The sequence below is a fragment of the Elephas maximus genome, chromosome 10, assembly GCF_024166365.1.
Source record: "Elephas maximus indicus isolate mEleMax1 chromosome 10, mEleMax1 primary haplotype, whole genome shotgun sequence".
Lineage (NCBI taxonomy): Eukaryota > Metazoa > Chordata > Mammalia > Proboscidea > Elephantidae > Elephas > Elephas maximus.
The window spans coordinates 31872666-31890942 of record NC_064828.1 but is presented as its reverse complement, the minus strand read 5'-3'; the positions used below and the strand labels follow the sequence as shown (position 1 = coordinate 31890942).

The following is an 18277-nucleotide window of genomic DNA, read 5'->3' as shown; positions in this document are numbered from 1 at the left end:
CTAGTATTAAGTTTAAGTCTGTCTCTCCCTCTCTCTTTCATTTCTCTCTCTTTCTTTCATTCTCTCTCTGATTTTCTCTCTCTCCCTTCTTTTCTCCTTTCCCTCCCTCTCTCTCCTTCCCCTCCCCTCTCCACTTCACCACACACAGAAACCCCTTTTCAAAGGGGCTTTTTTCCAACTCAGTGAAGTAAAGTCTTTGCCCCTTTGTGGGGAAGGCTCATTAACATTCTCACAGCAGCATCTCTTCAAGGATTTTACTTTTGTAACTCTGTGGTGAGGTCAAGAGGCCACAGTGGAGAGGTAAAAGGAAAAAAATGGTAAGCGGGAGAGGGCGGAAGAAAGGCGAGGAGGGGAAAGAGCCCTTCCTTTCACAATAAGCGCAGCAAGAAGGGAGAAAAAGTGGAAAAAGATGAAGACAACCAAGACCCAAGAAAGGGACAAATGCAGACCCCTAAATTTGCCCATGGAGATTTCATAGACTCCTGAGAAAAGGAGAAAGCTGTGCTCCTTCCTCCTTTCTGTTCCTCAAAAATGCAGGTAAATGACAGGACACAAGCTATTCCAGTGAGGAATTATAAGCTTTCCTGGCCTCAATGTCCCCAATTCTCCTACAATCCCCTAGTTCTAACCACATCTGTCTACCACAGAGTACTTACCAAGATGAATGAAACAATGTCAGCAACAAGAATTCCAAGAGTGGAATGAGAGGGAGCCACCCAGGGTCCTGACCCCAAAACACCGGGAAAATAATGAAGATTCAGGGAACTCCAAAGTGAAGATCAGAGAGCTTCCCAAAACTCTTCAGATGTGGGTACCTGCCTCATCTATCACCAGCAACCCAACTACCGTCGGTTGTCTTCCTCTCCTTTCTTAGTATTGCTAAATTAGCCAGGGTCTTTTTTTTTTTTTTTTTTTTTTATGTAAAGGAAAAAAAAAAAACAAAAAAAGAAATGAAGAAAACTATGAGTGAGTTTTGCTTTGCTTTTTTCTGAAGACAGTCAGCCACCAAATAAATTTATATCACTAAACTCCAAAAGAGAAAATAATTTCCCCTTTCCCAACTATAGGTATTTCATATGGTCTGTCATCTCAGAAGAGTAAAAGGTAAATAGGGCTAGTAGAAGGGAACCTAGGCATTATAGCTACAGGGTAGGGCACATCTGGAATATTCTATGCCCCATATCACAGAATTGCTCAAAGTCAGGTATGAACAGCACTTAAGTTAAAGAATAATAAATTAATTACCCTCAAGTGTCTAAGCAGGAAAGACCTAGTTGGTCGACAAATGGTACATTTTAGAGATGGAAGAATTTTTAAAGGTCTGGTTTCTTATCCACAAGGAAATCCTTTCCACAGCCTCCATGTGAACATATTACAGAGGGCTCACAAATTCACTAGAAAGTCCATCACACTATTAGAAAGTTCCTTTATGTAGAACAGAAAACATCTTCTTGTGGCTTGCATTCTGGAGTACGATGAAACTCATCTAGTTCATCTTCTCAGAGGCATTCCTTCAACCGTGGGAGCTGGATAGGGGAGTGAGAGAGATAGAAAATCCACTGATTCAATTCCTATTTTAAATAAGATTCCTTAAGATGAATCACCTTCCCCCCGCCCCACCCCACGCTACCAGTCTGATGGCATATTGTGTCTTCAGCAATATAGAGAAAAGAATGCTAGACTATCAGCTGCACCTGGGTTCCGGGACTGTCTCTGTTACTGCGTAGCTGTGCAACCTTGAATGGGTTACCTAACCCCACTGAGCCTTTGGTTCTTCTACAAATGGGATCATCTATAAATGGGAACAGTAAAAAAATCTGACGTACTAAACTCAGACTTGTAATATTCAAAATATGTCATGTGCATGAAAACATTCTGTAAATTATAAAGAGCTATGCATATATTGGTTATACATATATTATTATAATGACAGTCCATCCTCACTGAATCTTTTTGCCAACTTTTCATATTCCCGTTTTCAACTAGAAATAGTTGACTTCTTGGCCTCGTGATTAGGATATACCAAAAAGTTCTTATTTCAGCTTGTACCCCAGAAGCAGGCACATCATCAAACATGGGTCGGGGAGGTGGTGTGGAATTATGAAAAAACCAAAAAGCACTGTAAAGATCTTGGAAGAAGAGTTAGACAAGAGAGCAAAGGAAGGTCTCTGAGCAGACAGCACAGGGAGAGACCAGAGCCATCGCAGGGAGGAGAGGGTTAAATCCTTTCGTCTGCAGTACAAAAGAAAAGAGTGTGCGGAAAGATTAGGATTTTTGCTTTTACAATGGGAGCTGCAGAAGCGTAGGGAAGAAGCTGAAGAAAAAAAAGGGGGCGTCTCCCCTTTAAAGACTTGGAGAGATTGAGAGAGAAAGAGAGAGAGAGAGGGACAGGGAGTCAGAGAGTCTGTCTCTGGGAAGGGAGACCATCTCTGCTTCACAGTGATTGCACTGGAGGGGGGGAAGCATCAGTTGGCTTCAGACCCAAGGGGGAGAACGGGGCAGGTCACCCCGGTTGAGACTAAGTGAGCGTTGCCCCTCCCTCTCCCACCTCTCTCTGCCCGGGAATGTCTCGGCGAAAGCAGCGGAAACCCCAACAGTTAATCTCGGACTGCGAAGGTCCCAGCGCGTCTGAGAACGGTGGGTGCCTGGGGAGGGCTGGGGGAGCCTGAGTCCAAGGCTGTGTGGGTCAGGCCAGGGCAAGGGGAGGGCACCCGGGCCATGGGCGAAACCAGGAAGCGGGGGGCTTGGTCACTGGAGGCTTGAAGGAGTTGTTATGTGAGGGGTAAGGAGGTGACCTGTGCTGGGGAGAAGCCCTGATCAGCTTTTCTCGGGATTGATTCTGTTTGTGTTTTCCTTGTTGTTTTTCTCTGGATGAAATGGAGTTTTCGAACTGGCTCTATCTCCCCACCCCAGAGTTTTCTCCCCAGGTCCCCCTTTGCTCACTGGTCTTTGTGCCGTTGCTAAGTAACGTCCTCAGACCTGAAGACCTTCTCTTAGGGGTGGGATTTTCCCCCCTTTTCTTTCTGGAGAGTTGGGTTGCAAGAGAATGAATTGGATAAACGTGAAGTTTCCCCTGAGGGAGAAGAGAAAAAAGTTTCTCATTGTTGAGCTGAGCTGAGAGCGAATCAGAGCTCCCAGAGGGAGACAGCTCTTGTCGGTCGGAAGGTAGCCTGGTTTGGGGTGTGTATCCCAGTCACCTGGTGTAGATGCTGGAGGATGTGATGAAGATCTGGTTGAGGGGCTTGGGTTTGTGCTTCAAGGGAGGCCAGTTTAAAAAAAAAAGTATGTTAGTTAACATACTCTAACACACCCGTAAATACATGTGTATCATTTTATGAGGATATTAAAATCTGTTATTTAAGCAGATTTCCTTTATGGGGTACAGTTTTTTCGTGTATTCTTAAAAACTCCAATCTGAGAGGGGCAGACAATAGAGTAACTGCTGTACTAAGAAATGACATTGACCAATGTCTCAGAGGCAGGGCCTTGTCAGGACAAAAATCAAAGTTTCCTGATGCACAGGGGTATCAGGAGGGTGGTTTTCGCTATGTGTTTGGATTCCTCAAACTTGCTTGATTGTGAGTAGATTGTGGATAGAGTCTGGAAATCTATATCTTTTGCAAGAGTCCTGGTAATTCTTAGGCTCAAGCAAGTTTTGGGCACACTGGTCAACGGTGTGGCTACATATGCAGGCACCTGTGAAAGTCTGGAAGTCCTGGCTCAGGGATCAACGGTCTATTTAGCAAACAGTTGGTTTACCCAACAATGTTGTGTAGGGTTAAGCTGCAAGGGTTCTGAAGCCAAACTTAGGGTTCAAATTCTGGCACCACTGCTTAACTGTGCCAAATTGAAATGAGTAAAACACTTAGAAAAGTACCTAGCCTAAGTAAGTAGTTAATGTGTGGGTACTGTTATTATCATGCTACTGTGAGTGCAGTGGCTCCTCCTACAAGTTCGGAAATATGACCAAAGTTCAGGAACACTGGGTGAACGCCAGCTCAGCATTTCTTTATGAGATGTGTGCCATGAAAGAGCTCCAGGATAACGTATCTTTAGTAACTGAAACTTGTTGGAAAAAAAAAAAGAAAGACTTGAGGTCAAATCAGCGCTCCATGGATTATGAAACAACCTTAACAGATTGTGTTTTGGGTAGAACACGTCCTCCCCAAGTTACTGCTCTGCTGGGATCCCACTGTGCCCATATTCAGAGGTTCTATTGGTGGCATCCTTCCCTCCAGGGACACATTAGCCCTCCTTGATGCTGCTACAGGCCGGATGTTTCCTCCTTGTGCTCTACAGGAGACTTCCCCCAGAGCCTCAGAGTCGCCTCACAATCCTGCTCCCCTGCTGGCTCACTGTGGAACAATGCTGAACCCTCTGAGGAATCCTCTCCTCTCCTTCTCACTTCTCCCAAGTCTGTTCACCCATTCCCCATACCACAGCTGAGGAAAAATCTGTGAGAGAAAGGGTCAACAGAAGTCTTTAGCGATTACCCTGAATGAGTTCTCAAATCCATTGAGCTATATCTCCCACTTGGAGCTATAAATACTTAGGTGCATGGCGATGCTGTGGCAAAACCATCCCCATCGAAAGAGTACAGGCTTGAACCCAATGGCAGTAACAAATTTCAGTAGAAGCTTTGCCTTTGAGCCATAAAAGGCAGAAACATGAATGTAAGGAGCTAGAAAGCTATAGTAACTTCTCTTAAGATCTGTCTTAACAAAGCCTGTTTCCTCATCAGAATTTCCCTGAGAGGGAATGATCCTGGGCTACTTGCATGGCCTCGAGTGTCATTGGCTGTCATCTGTAAGAAGAGTTTGTTATATTTGATCATATCTAAAATTCCTTCCTGCTTTTATAAGTTTAACATTTGCACAGACAAGGTCTCAATTTGCTTTTGTGATCTTCAGTCTCCTGACTTTTCATTCTACCCCAGAGATGTGTTTGCTTGTTCTGCATGCCCTTAAATTAGGTATGCAGGACTCTTCTTTGGAGGAACACTGCATCCTTTGGTATATCTGTGAAATTATGACCCTCAGCACACATTATTTAGTAGGCTAGGGTGCCACTAGTATTTCCAAGAGTGTTTTGCCTTTTTTTTTTTTTTTTTTCAATTTTTATTGTGCTTTAAGTGAAAGTTTACAAATCAAGTCAGCCTCTCTTACAAAAATTTATATACACCTTGCTATATACTCCTAGTTGCTCCCCCCTTAATAAGACAGCACAATGCTTCTCTCCACTCCCTATTTTTGTGTCCATTCAGCCAGCTTCTGCCCCCCGCCCCCGCCCTCTCATCTCCCCTCCAGACAGGAGCTGCCCACATAGTCTCATGTGTCTTCTTGATCCAAGAAGCTCACTCCTCACCAGTATCATTTTCTACCCCATAGTGAGCCTTTTGCCTTCTTTCAAGCAATGTTTACTATACATGGGTAGGTTTCTGGGAAGCACAAGTGGGCTTACACTTGGCTCCTAACCTAAAGGTTGGTGGTTCAAATCCACCCACCAGCACTGCAGAAGAAAGGCCTGGTGATCTGCTTCTGTAAAGATTACAGCCAAGAAAACCCTATGGAGAAGTTCTACTCTGTAATACATGGGGTCACCCTAAGTCGGAATTGACAGCAATGCGGTTTTTGGGGAGGGGTTACCATATGTGGACAAACAAATGCTGAGCTTTATGGCACATTTTAAAAGGCTTATCTCTGCAGTGATCCAGGACATCACCAAGAAACAGTCTGAAGAACCTGTTTTCCAGCCCTGTTTTTGCTTAGCTTCCCTGATCAGGCTTTTGGTAAATCTAACAGAATAGCTATTGCACCTAAGTGATAAGCAGGAAATAGTCTATTTACTTAAAAACTCTGGAGAGAGGGAAAAATTTCTGTCTTCCCTACAGAGTCTAGAAATCTGGATTAAAGCACATAAGGGATGTGACTGGGGAAAATGCAAACTAGTACATCTGGGAAACAAAGGAAACAATCAGAAACCCAGATATTTAGTGCGAAGGAGAAACCAGGACAACAGCCAAGCAGATCTAGAGGGAGAGAGGAGAAGGAGAAACCAGGACAACAGCCAAGCAGATCTAGAGGGAGAGAGGAGAGTCTTTTAGATGGAAGTTGGCAGACGGTGAGAACAGCAAAAAGGGAAAGAAGGCAAAAACAGAGTTTTTAAGACTCTATTCTCTTCACATCTCTCAGGCTATCGAGCCCTGGGCAACTCAGTCCTAGGTATCCCTGGGTCAGAAAAAACACATTTCAGAGTAGATAGAAATAATCCAAACATGGTACAACTGGGGACTGGATAAGGGAGCAGAAAACTAGGTTTCCATTTCAACTTGGGCTTTGAAGTTATGTGACCTTGGGGGAGTCCCTTTTCCTCCTAAGTCTTCAGCTTTTGGCCTTTAAACAATACTGTTGTTGTTGTTGTTGTTCTCTTTAGCTGCTGTCAAGTCAGTTCAACTCATAGTGTGGCCCTGTGTACAACAGGGCCTATGCCATCCTGACAATTGTTGTTATGGTTGAGCCCATTATTACAGCCACTGTGTCAATCCATCTTGTTGAGGGTCTTCCTCATTTTAGCTGACCCTGTTTTTAACTTTACCAAGCATGATGTCCTTCTCCAAGCACTGATCCCTCCTTATAATGTTAAACAAGAATACTCATAGCTAATAGTTATGGCACATTTACTATTGGCCAGGTACTATGCTAAGCCCTTTGGGCACTTCCTCTTATTTATTCCTGCCAACTTCCCCACTATTACCCCCATTTTAAAGAAGAGAAATCCAAACCTTAGAGAGATTAAGAAACTTTTTCAAGATCACACAGATTAGAAAGTGCTGGACTTTAACTCAAAGCTCTTAAACACTGTGTTCAATGAGAGAGTCAGAACCCTAACATCCATTCTACCTCCAAAATGTTATAAATTGCATGTTAAGTGTTACGTCCTTTCATGCCAGAAAATGTCCATTGAAAGATCTATTTATGTTTGCTATAAAAAAAAAAAAAAAACAAACTCATTGTCGTGGAGTCGATTTGACTCATAGTGACCTTATAGGACAGAGTAGAACTGTCCCATAGGGTTTCCAAGGAGCAACTGGTTGATTCAAACTGCTGACCCTTTGGTTAGCAGCTGAGCTCTTAACCACTGAGCCACCAGGGCTCCATGTTTAATCTAAGCTATTCCTATACTAGAAATTTTCTCACTTAGCACCAGGTCTACAAATCATTGTGCCTCTCTGTCCACTGTGTGGTACAGGCCATAGGTGCATAGTAGATGTGGGTGGCAAAGGAATATGTGTGTGTGCTTAGGAGAAAGAAGTGGGGAAGAGAAGATGGGACATGATCCCTTAGAAGTAGTCTGTAACAGCAGTTACAGAATCAATTCATAATTATGGAAGCTACCAATTACCTTAGGTCCAATGTTAATGAAAACCAAAAATAACCAAACTGGATGCCCTCAAGTCGATTCTGACTCATAGCGACCCTATAGGACAGAGTAGAACTGCCCCATAGGGTCTCCAAGGAGCAGCTGGTGGATTTAAACTGCCAACCTTTTGGTCAGCAGTCTGGCTCTTAACCACTGTACCACCAGGGCTCCAGTGTTGATGGTAGGGTATATTAAGGCAGGTGCTTACATAGTATACTTTGTTTCCTTACTGCCTAGACGATGCTTGAACTCTGCTACTTGTCTGTGTAGAACAAAGCCTTTCATTCACAATTAGAAATACGGCTCAAGATGCACATGCCCTAGGAAAGGTAATACAGTCACTTAAATTCACTGTCAGGTAAACCCTGGTGGTGTAGTGGTTAAGAGCTACAGCTGCTTACCAAAAGGTCTGCAGTGCAAATCTACCAGACACTCCTTGGAAACCCTATGGGGCAGTGGCTATGAGTTGGAATTGACTCAATGGCAACGGGTTTGGCAAGGAGATGGAGCATAGTTCTACTTGGAGGCAGGTTTTTCACAGGGAAAGGATAGAAAAGGGCTAAATTATGGTTGTGGGCAAAGTAGAGAATGATCCTGATGGGAAAATTCAACACTGCGAAGCTAACTTTGCCTTTGTCCCAGTTTTGCCTAGGTTTAGCCCCGGTAAGATTTGTGAGGAGCAGACTGGAAGGACTGATGGGAAGGGCATTCTTATGATACAGTGATTCTCCACCTTGGCTGTACATCATAATACCTGGGGACTTTTAATAATATACTGATGCCAGGATTCTACCCTCAGGAATTTTGAATTAATTGGTGTGGGGTATGGCCTGGACATTGCTCTTTTGAAAAGCTCTTCAAGCAATTATAATGCACAACAACATTTGAGAACCACTATTCAGATATACCTCTGCACTCCATTCATCTGTTTTTCTTTTTGTTCTCCCCAACTATTCTCTCCCAAGACTAAAGCAGTAGTGTGATGGGACACCAGGCTTGGAGCGGAAGCCACCTGGTGCCCTTGTCCTAGTCATTCTTAGTCATTTTTAGGTCTTTGTAAATATAGGTCTTAGCCCTATATCCATCCCAGGCTTTGCATGTGACCCAGGATAGTTTACCTCACCGTATCTGCTATCCAGGGATGCCATTACCAGCTTAGTTTATTCCTGTGTTTGTGACTCCATTCATGGTTGCCTAAGAAGTCTTCCCCCCTTTTAAGGCTAGGCAGTGAGTGCAAAGTGCTGAGAAATAGAGGGCTCCTCTTACAGGTGGCTGCTGCTCTGTCACCTTTCACCAGGGACTAAATTTACCTTAAAGAAGAGGGCAGATCAAATTACGCATCAGAAAGCAAGTTTCATTAAAGAGCAAGAATGGGGACAGTGTTTCCCAGGAGAAGATGAAAAGAAAAGGATTTTTTTTCTTGTCAGAAGACTTGACAAAACAGCAACTTGATATCAAATGTTCAATGCTAATTAACAAATGCTCAGTAGAAAGCCTCCATCTGATTCCCTCTCCCTTTCTGAGGCCAGAGAGCAAGCGGCAGGTAGGAGCCACACAAGGCCCTTTCTCTAGCATCAGAGAAGCCACACAATGTTGATGTGCTTGAGAAAACACTGGCTAGGAGTCAAAAACCTGAATGCCTACTTCACTGAATTACTGTGTGAGCTTAGAAAAGTCACTTAACCTCTCCAAGCTTCAATTTCCTTATTTGTAAAAACAAACCACATTGTGGCAACCTGTGACTTGCCATGGTTGAAATAGACCCTCCTCTTCTTCAGACTCAATGGCACTGGTTTTTGGGTCTCCTTCATTGTAAGTGTGGGGCCCAGAAGCACTAAGAGCCCATAGGTTTCAGAGCCTTGATTCACAGTCTCAAGATTCTTACAATTATCTGAAGTTTCAGAACGTAGTTCAGTTCAATGTTTTCAATTTAAAAAGACAGGCAAATTTATATTGAAAAGTAGAATGGATGTTATACTAATATTTTAATTTGGTTGTTTCAGCCTCCCCGCTTCCCCCAAAAAAAGACTCCCTATCCTGGGTATGGAGTCCTTGGGTGGTGTGCAAATGCAAATGGTAACATGCTTGGCTGCTGAGGTACCTCAGAAGAAAGGTCTGGCGACCAATTTCTGAAAAATCAGCCACGGAAAACCCTATGGAACAGAGTTCTATTCTGACGCACATGGGGTTACCATGAGTCAGAATTAATTCAGTGGAAACTTTTTTGTCCTTGATACATGCCAATAATATTAGCCAGGATCGTACCTCAGAAATTAGTAAGATTAATAAGCAACATGAAAAAAATCTAATTTTAATACATGTTATTTCAGGATGAATTCCTATTTTGCTATTGACAATGTAAATTCGCTAATTGATAATATTTGGGGCACCCCTAAAATTTGAAAGTCCCATATGTAGGTATTAATTTGTCAAAAGCTTTTCAGTTTTTTGTCCCCCCAATATTCTCTGAGGAAAACAAAGCAGCTACAATACTACCATTTTACCAAGAGGGAAATGGTAGCATACAGTTAGTGTAACTGACCACCAGGTCTCAATTTACCAGCCAGGCGAGAACAGAACTGAGATTCCAACAACGTGGGTTTACTGATACCCAAGCAAACCACAGAATCAAGGCTTCTGATGTCACTGCCTGCAAGTAAGATAAACTATTTCAGGAAGTGGGTACTCATAATCAGAATCGACTAGATAGCACTGGGTTTTTATTTGGGTACTCATAAAGACTCACTCCAAGGTATAGAGAAAAGGCAAAGTACCTGGTCTAGAAGGCATTTTACCCCTTCTTATCCGCTCTCTGGATAGGAGGCTGCCTCTGTAGTGGTGAACCAGTGTTAGTCGTTTCTAGACATTAAAAACCATGTTGGGGCTGAAACGGGCTTTAGACATGGAGAGGCTGCCTGGTAGCTCCTACTGCATTTTCCAATTGTTTCAGGAATCCCTCTCCCCAAGGTTAAAGCTAGGCAGGACTCTGTAGGCCTCTTCAGGCTAACATCTCCCCAAGCCCAACTGTCCTTAATAATGACAGTGTGCGAAAGAAGGAGAATGGGAGGGGGTAAAGAAGAAGGTTCTAAATAGGGGACGGCTTCTTAAAGAAGCATGAACTCTATAAATTAGGTGTTGGCCTGATCATCTCCGGAGTAATTTGCATTCAGCTATTCTGGGGGAGGAGGGTGGGGAGTGAAGGGGCTTCCATTCCACAGAGAGGTGTCCTGAAATGACTTCCTAGGAAATTCTACCTTGCTACCTCGCACCCTGAGAAACTTCGTGCGTGTGTGTGTGTGTGTGTCTGTGTGTAGGGGATGGGGATAGGGTTGGGTTTGAGGTGAGGAAGACTGGATCAAAAATCGGAGTATTTTGGGGGTTGCTTGTGCGCTTATGTTGGTGGGGGGTACTCCCCCTCCCCCACCTCCAGCCCTCAAACCTCTGAGATCAGACCACCCTCTCTGGAGTCCACGTTTTCCAGGCTCAAGTGGATCCTTTATCCAAAGAAAAATACAAGAAGCCTAAAGCCTTGCTCTATTGAGCAGGGCTACTCTTCCCTACTGTGCCCTCTTGAGTTTGCTGGAGGGTAGGGGGAAGGAGTAGGCAAAGACATCTGGGGAAGGGGGGAAGCGTGCAGGGGGCAAGGAAAGGTAGACCCTACTGGGCCCCACGGCACCTATCACTGATCGTCCGCAAACGCTCCTTGGCTCTGGACTGTCGCCCCCAAACCCCCGCCCCCCAGCTCCCGGCTCCCTCTTCCTCCAACCCCCGCCTCCCTCTTCCTCCAGCCCCCGCCTCCCTCTCCAGCGGCTCCTCCCCCCACTCGCCCCTCCCCAGCAGCTCCTCCCCCATCTCCCCTCTCCCAGCTTTCTCGCTCCAGCTCCTCCCCTCCTCCCGCTCCTCGCTCCCCTCCCCCTCCTCCGCTGCGCCCTGCCCCCGCCGCCGTCGATCTCCATCTCCGCAGTCTGGGTCGCTGGGTGCAGACTGCCGCAGCCCCCGCGGCCACCACTGCCTCCCCCTGTCCCCATCCCCATTGTCTCCCACCCCACCCGGCCCTCCACCTCCCCACAACCATGGCGCACGAAGCCGGGAGGAGCTCTCGTTTAGGGGGGCCCTGCGGGGAGCCGGCGGAGCTCGGAGGTGCGGTAGGGCCGGGCCCCGGGAGGGGTGGTGGGGGAGGGGAGGCGCGGGGGAAGGACTTTGGGTGGCCGGGATGAAATGCACGATTTTCTGCATAGGCCCCCACCCGCACACCCATCCCTTGCACTCGCCAGCGGCCCGGGGCTGAGGGGGTCTCGGAGAGGGACGGGGGTAGCGTGCGCGTGCTCCGCCCCCCACCGCCCCATGCTGGGGTGTTTCTGGTCGGAGCGGGACTGGACTGAGCTCCAGCCATCTGCATGGCCTGCTGAGCTCATCTCCCCACCCCCAACTGGCCGTTACTGGGCTTGTTGTTATCGAGAGCCTCCGTGGACTATCTCCGCAGCACCACCCACGCTCTCTCTCCCTGTCTTCTCCCCAGGTGATGCTAGCGAGGAGGACCACCCCCAAGTCTGTGCCAAGTGCTGCGCACAATTTACAGACCCAGCTGAATTCCTCGCCCACCAGAACGCATGCTCTACTGAACCCCCTGTAATGGTGATAATTGGGGGCCAAGAAAACCCCAACAACTCTTCTTCCTCCACTGAACCCCGGCCCGAGGGCCACAAGAGTCCCCCGGTCATGGACGCAGAGCACAGAAGTCCCCCGGATTCTGGGTCCTCCGTGCCCACGGATCCCACCTGGGGCCCTGAACGGAGAGGAGAGGAGCCCGCGGGGCACTTCCTGGTCGCTGCCACAGGTACAGCAGCCGGGGGAGGTGGGGGCCTAATTTTGGCCAGTCCCAAACTGGGTGCAACCCCATTACCTCCAGAGTCGACCTCTGCACCCCCTCCTCCCCCACCTCCTCCTCCACCCCCAGGTGTAGGCAGTGGCCACTTGAACATCCCTCTGATCCTGGAAGAGCTACGGGTGCTGCAGCAGCGGCAAATCCATCAGATGCAGATGACTGAGCAAATCTGCCGGCAGGTGCTGCTGTTGGGCTCCTTAGGCCAGACTGTCGGTGCCCCTGCCAGTCCCTCAGAGCTACCTGGGACAGGGACCCCATCCTCCACCAAGCCCCTGCTACCCCTCTTCAGCCCCATCAAGCCAGTCCAAACTGGCAAGACACTGGCACCTTCCTCCTCCTCCTCCTCCTCCTCAGGGGCAGAAACACCCAAGCAGGCTTTCTTCCACCTCTACCACCCACTGGGGACACAGCATCCCTTCTCTGCTGGAGGAGTTGGGCGAAGCCACAAACCCACCCCTGCCCCCTCTCCAGCCTTGCCAGGCAGCACAGACCAGCTGATTGCCTCACCTCACCTGGCATTCCCAGGTACCACGGGACTGCTGGCAGCACAGTGTCTGGGGGCAGCCCGTGGCCTTGAGGCCGCTGCCTCCCCAGGGCTCCTGAAGCCAAAGAATGGAAGTGAGCTGGGCTATGGAGAGGTAATGGGTCCCTTGGAGAAGCCTGGAGGAAGGCATAAATGCCGCTTCTGCGCCAAAGTATTTGGCAGTGACAGTGCCCTGCAGATCCACCTGCGCTCCCACACTGGTGAGAGGCCCTACAAGTGCAATGTTTGTGGCAACCGCTTTACCACCCGTGGCAACCTCAAAGTGCACTTCCACCGGCACCGTGAGAAGTATCCACATGTGCAGATGAACCCACATCCCGTGCCAGAGCACCTAGACTACGTCATCACCAGCAGCGGCCTGCCCTATGGTATGTCTGTGCCACCAGAGAAAGCTGAGGAGGAGGCCACACCCGGTGGAGCTGTTGAACGCAAGCCTCTGGTGGCCTCTACCACAGCACTCAGTGCCACAGAGAGCTTGACACTGCTCTCCACCAGTGCAGGCACGGCCACAGCTCCTGGGCTCCCTGCTTATAATAAGTTTGTGCTCATGAAAGCCGTGGAGCCCAAGAGTAAAGCTGATGAAAACACTCCTCCAGGGAGCGAGGGCTCAGCCATAACCAGTGTGGCAGAAAGTGGCACCGCAACCCGCATGCAGCTAAGTAAGCTGGTGACTTCACTACCGAGCTGGGCACTGCTTACCAACCATTTCAAGTCCACTGGCAGCTTTCCCTTCCCCTATGTGCTAGAGCCCTTGGGAGCTTTGCCCTCTGAGACATCAAAGCTGCAGCAACTGGTAGAAAAGATTGACCGTCAAGGAGCTGTGGCAGTGGCCTCTACTGCCTCAGGAGCCCCCACCACCTCTGCCCCTGCAGTTTCATCCTCAGCCTCATCTGGACCTAACCAGTGTGTCATCTGCCTCCGGGTGCTGAGCTGTCCTCGGGCTCTGCGCTTGCATTATGGTCAACATGGAGGTGAGCGGCCCTTCAAATGCAAAGTGTGTGGCAGAGCCTTCTCCACTCGGGGCAATCTGCGTGCACATTTCGTTGGCCACAAGGCTAGTCCAGCTTCCCGGGCCCAGAACTCCTGCCCCATCTGCCAGAAGAAGTTTACCAATGCCGTCACTCTGCAGCAGCATGTCCGCATGCACCTGGGGGGCCAGATCCCCAATGGTGGGACCACACTCTCTGAAAGCGGGGGAGCTGCCCAGGAGAATGGTTCAGAACAATCTACGGGCTCTGGGGCAGGGAGCTTCCCCCAGCAGCAATCCCAGCAGGCATCCCCAGAAGAGGAGTTGTCTGATGAGGAGGAGGAGGAGGAGGAGGAAGAAGAGGATGATGTGACCGATGAAGATTCCCTGGCAGGGAGAGGCTCCGAGAGTGGAGGTGAGAAAGCAATATCAGTACGAGGCGACTCGGAAGAGGCATCTGGGGCAGAGGAAGAAGTGGCGACGGTGGCCACAGCTGGGAAGGAGATGGATAGTAATGAAAAAGCCACTCAACAGTTTTCTCTGCCACCACCACCACCACCACCATCTGACAGCCTGGATCAACCACAGCCAATGGATCAGGGAAGCAGTGATGCTGCAGGAGGCACAGAAGTGGGGGGCAAACCAGAGAGGAGCTCAAGCCCAATGTCAGCACTCACCCCAGAAGGGGAAGGCCCCAGCACCGTCTTGGTGGAGGGGTTGGGCATGCAGGAAGCAATAAGAAAGGAGCCAGGAGAGAGCAGCAGTAGAAAAGCCTGTGAAGTGTGTGGCCAGACCTTTCCCACCCAGGCAGCTCTGGAGGAGCATCAGAAGACCCACACCAAGGAGGGGCTGCTCTTCACCTGTATTTTCTGCAAGCAGGGCTTTCTCGAGCGGGCTACCCTCAAGAAGCATATGCTGCTGGCTCACCACCAGGTACAGCCCTTTGCCCCCCACGGCCCTCAGAATATTGCTGCTCTTTCCTTGGTCCCGGGGTGTTCACCCTCCATCATTTCCCCGGGGCTCTCACCCTTCCCCCAGAAAGATGACCCTACTATCCCATGAACCTGTTTTTCAGTATCTGCTGCCCCTTGACCCAAGGAGCAGAAATCGAGAGCTCCATAGAAGGACCTCCAAGATTTATGAGCCCTTATTTGTTCTTTTCTCTGAGTTCTTACATGGTATGTCCCTAGTGACTTTTCTCTAGTCCCTGAGCTTGGAGAGTGTTGTGCTCATAGGGAGGATGTCCCCCTGAGGAACTTCTCCCCTCTTCATTGTTTGTACCTGAAGAAAATAGATTCTCTACAGCTCTCACATTCCCAAGGGGAACTCTTTCCAACTTCCCCAGGGTGACCTTTTCTCCCCTCTCCTCCCTTCCTCTCCCTTTCCCAGGTGCACCTGAGCACCCCCATTTGGAATTGTAGGCCAGCCCGAAGGGGCCAGCAGCTGTCCCCGGAGGGCCCAATGCCACTCCTCTCTGATGACCAGGTCAACCTGCAGGGCTTCGTGTCCCAGGACATTCCTGCCCAGCTGATGGGGGTGGGTCCACTGTCTTTCTGGAACCAGTACACGGCTTTCCTGTCAAGTGGCCTGCCCACCAAGCCCTGGAGTTCCAGCTCCTCCTCCACTACTCCAGGCCTGGCACCACCAGTGCTGTTTGGCCCAAAAACTGTGGCTGGGGAAGTGCTCCCAGGAACGGCATCCAGAGAGGCCAAGGAGAAGAAAGCCCCCCTCCTCCTTTTTCGGCCTCCTGCATCCAAGGCAGTGCCTGAGAACCCCATCATAGAAGAGAAGTAGCAAACTGTACATTCCTTCTTCCCTCTGCTCCAGAAGGTGCCAGCAATGAAGATGCAGCAGTCAGTAACTGGTGGCTCAGCCCTAGGGGTAGGGAGAAACAGGGTATAGGACACTCTTCTGGTAAACCACCAATAGTCACATTAAGGCAAAGGTGTTAACTGGTCAATATGCCAAGATATCTCCAGCGGCTCGTATTCCCTTATTATGGGAATTTAGGAAGCAAGCAGATTTCTTGCCAAGAAGTTTCCCATGGAATATTTTGGGAAACATGAAGTTAGTTTATAACTTTAAGGAGCACTGTTGGTGAGGGTGGTTGGAGTAATGATGGAGAGTTGAGTTGAATTGAGTAATGATGGAGTGTTGCCGAACCACAGGGCTCGTTGGGAATCTATTTGATTAAGAAAGTGATGTGATATAAGGGAGGGGACTTTAAATTCTGATTGAATGGATCTGATGAATGTTTGACACAGTGTGCAGCAGTGCACCAGGGATCATGGGGGATTTCCTTGCACTAGTGTTCTAGTTTTAGATAACTCCCTCCTTTATTCCCTGGCCCCTTGTATTTTCCTCATCTTCCTCTCTCAAGGCCCCTTTCCACCTCCCTGTTTTGCCTGTTTATGAACTGGGGCCTATGTGTTTACCACCATCTGGTTCTTAAGAGCCCCAGACGTTGGGAAACCAACTCCAGGTGGTATCCTCCCTGCTTCTCTGTCTTGTAATGAGATTTAGTATTTACTGTTAACATAGGATCATTTGGAACAGGAGTTCTGAGGAGGAGAAAATGAGGGTTCTGCTAAACTGACTTGAATGATGGCTTCTCCTCCAAAGGTGTAGGCTCCAAAGTTTCCTAACATAGTAAAATGTAAAGAGCAGACAAGGGAGATGTTAGTGTCTTTCCTTCTATCATTAAAGGTGTTTTGACCAAATAGCTGTGTGTTTCTCCTTATTTCTTGACAAAATAGCCAGCTGGAGTGTGATTTGGGCATTCCTTAACATTGAGATTTCCTTCCCACCTAGCTCTCCTGCCAAAGCAGAACATATGGTGTTGACATATTTAATTTATTCAGCCTTGTCCTAAAACAACCTCCAATGCATATAATTTCCCTGTGGAAATGGAGTTTCTATTCTCAAAAGGTAGGGGATTTTCCTACTGCGTCCAGTCATTGTCTAGGTTTTCTCTTTGCCAATACAGGCTAGAATCTCCCACCACCAGCCTTTTATGTTTTGTTTGTTTGGGAGGTTGAAAGCTGTTTCTTTATCATTCTTCCTTGTACCTCAGGCCAGCAACCTATCTGACATCAGTTGATCTGTGGACCATGGGGAATTAATCTTCATGATCCTTGAAATCTGATGTTGTAAGCTGAAAGGAAAAATAAGTAAGCCAACCCTAACAATTTCTACCAACCAGATAAAGGAGGACTCTTAGTATTAGGAGAGAAATGAACTTTTTTTTTTTTTGTCTCTCCACAACATGGTAAAGTTCACATTTGCCTCCAAGACCTTGCTTTCCAAAAGAGAATATTCTCTAGAATTTATTTTTTCATTTTTAAGATTATAATGTCATTGAATCTTAGTGTTAAATGATGGGACTGGTAAAATGATTTGCACGGTCACTCAGCCAATTAGTGGCAAAGTTGGATTAAGAACCCAGGTCCAGAATCCCAATCTAGTGCTACTTCCAGTGGTCAGTGATGGTCCACAGCTTCCTGCTATATCACTAAATATTCCTGACCTGAGGCTGGGTAGAAGACAGAAGGAAAGGAGGTGAGTAAACCTATTCTTGGCACAATTCAAGGTAAAGAACTGAGGTTTAATTCCAGTTGCCCTTACCAGAGCAGTACAATTCCCCTTTAAGGTATAATTGATGAGTAGGAACCCATGGGAATCTTGCGAGGCCAAATGGAGACAAAATACCTCCTGTCTCTTTAATTCTTGGCAAAGCTTTGTAAATCTGTTTTTCCTTTCAGCCTTTGGAAGGAGGTGGGTCACCAATCCTTCAATTCCTTTACCTTCCCTACCCCCCATTCAACATAGATAATGCCATTTAACTAATTAAACTAGACTTGTCCTCTCTTTAGGTGCCAGCTCCCATTATGGTAAGGGCTGTCAGTGAGGCTGCTATTGATGGACATTTCCTTGGCCAGGTCAGCACTAAGCCTGACTCCCCTTTCCCTTCTTTTCATAGCTCTACTTTATTTTCTCTGCTGCTTTCCTTTCATTCTTTTTCCTCGCCTGTCCTCCTGCTTTTTCTTCTTTTCATTGCTTTTATTACTGTTTCTTTTCTCTCTTTGCCCTTGATTTATTCTTCTTAGAGCTTTTCATTTCTTCTGTCTTGCAACCTACCCTAGCCCCACCATTTCTCAGTCAATTACTCTTTATTAGGTCATCTTTTTAGAAGGTATATTAATCTACTGGAATGAGTATGTAAATGCAGCTTGCAAAACGCTTACTTTATGTGAAATAAACACAGTCCACTTCAACCTGGATTAATAAAAGCATCACTATTATAAGAAGCAAGAGACAGCTTCTTCACTCATTCAGTCAATTTTTGAGGATTTGCTTTGCTTCGGAGACCAGGTGTTTATTGGGTATAAAGGTAAATAAGACACACTTCTGTCCCTTGGGGAACTCAGTGTAGAAGGAGAGAAAATATATTTTTTAAATGATG

At 47.5% G+C, this 18277-nt stretch overlaps 1 protein-coding gene across 2 annotated transcripts; it reads left to right on the top strand.

Moving 5' to 3' along the window:
- The first annotated feature begins 2459 nt into the window (after nucleotides 1-2459).
- On the top strand, nucleotides 2460-16520 carry SALL2 (spalt like transcription factor 2). Of its 2 annotated transcripts, none has more exons than XM_049898945.1 (3): nucleotides 2460-2637; nucleotides 11939-14748; nucleotides 15205-16520. In XM_049898945.1, the coding sequence occupies exons 1-3, from the start codon at nucleotides 2565-2567 to the stop codon at nucleotides 15607-15609; spliced, it is 3288 nt and encodes a 1095-aa protein (XP_049754902.1). In that variant the 5' UTR covers nucleotides 2460-2564; the 3' UTR covers nucleotides 15610-16520. The 2 variants fall into 2 exon arrangements, with proteins under 2 accessions (XP_049754902.1, XP_049754903.1); XM_049898946.1 differs by lacking the exon at nucleotides 2460-2637 and adding an exon at nucleotides 11331-11559.
- The last annotated feature ends 1757 nt before the right edge of the window (nucleotides 16521-18277 follow it).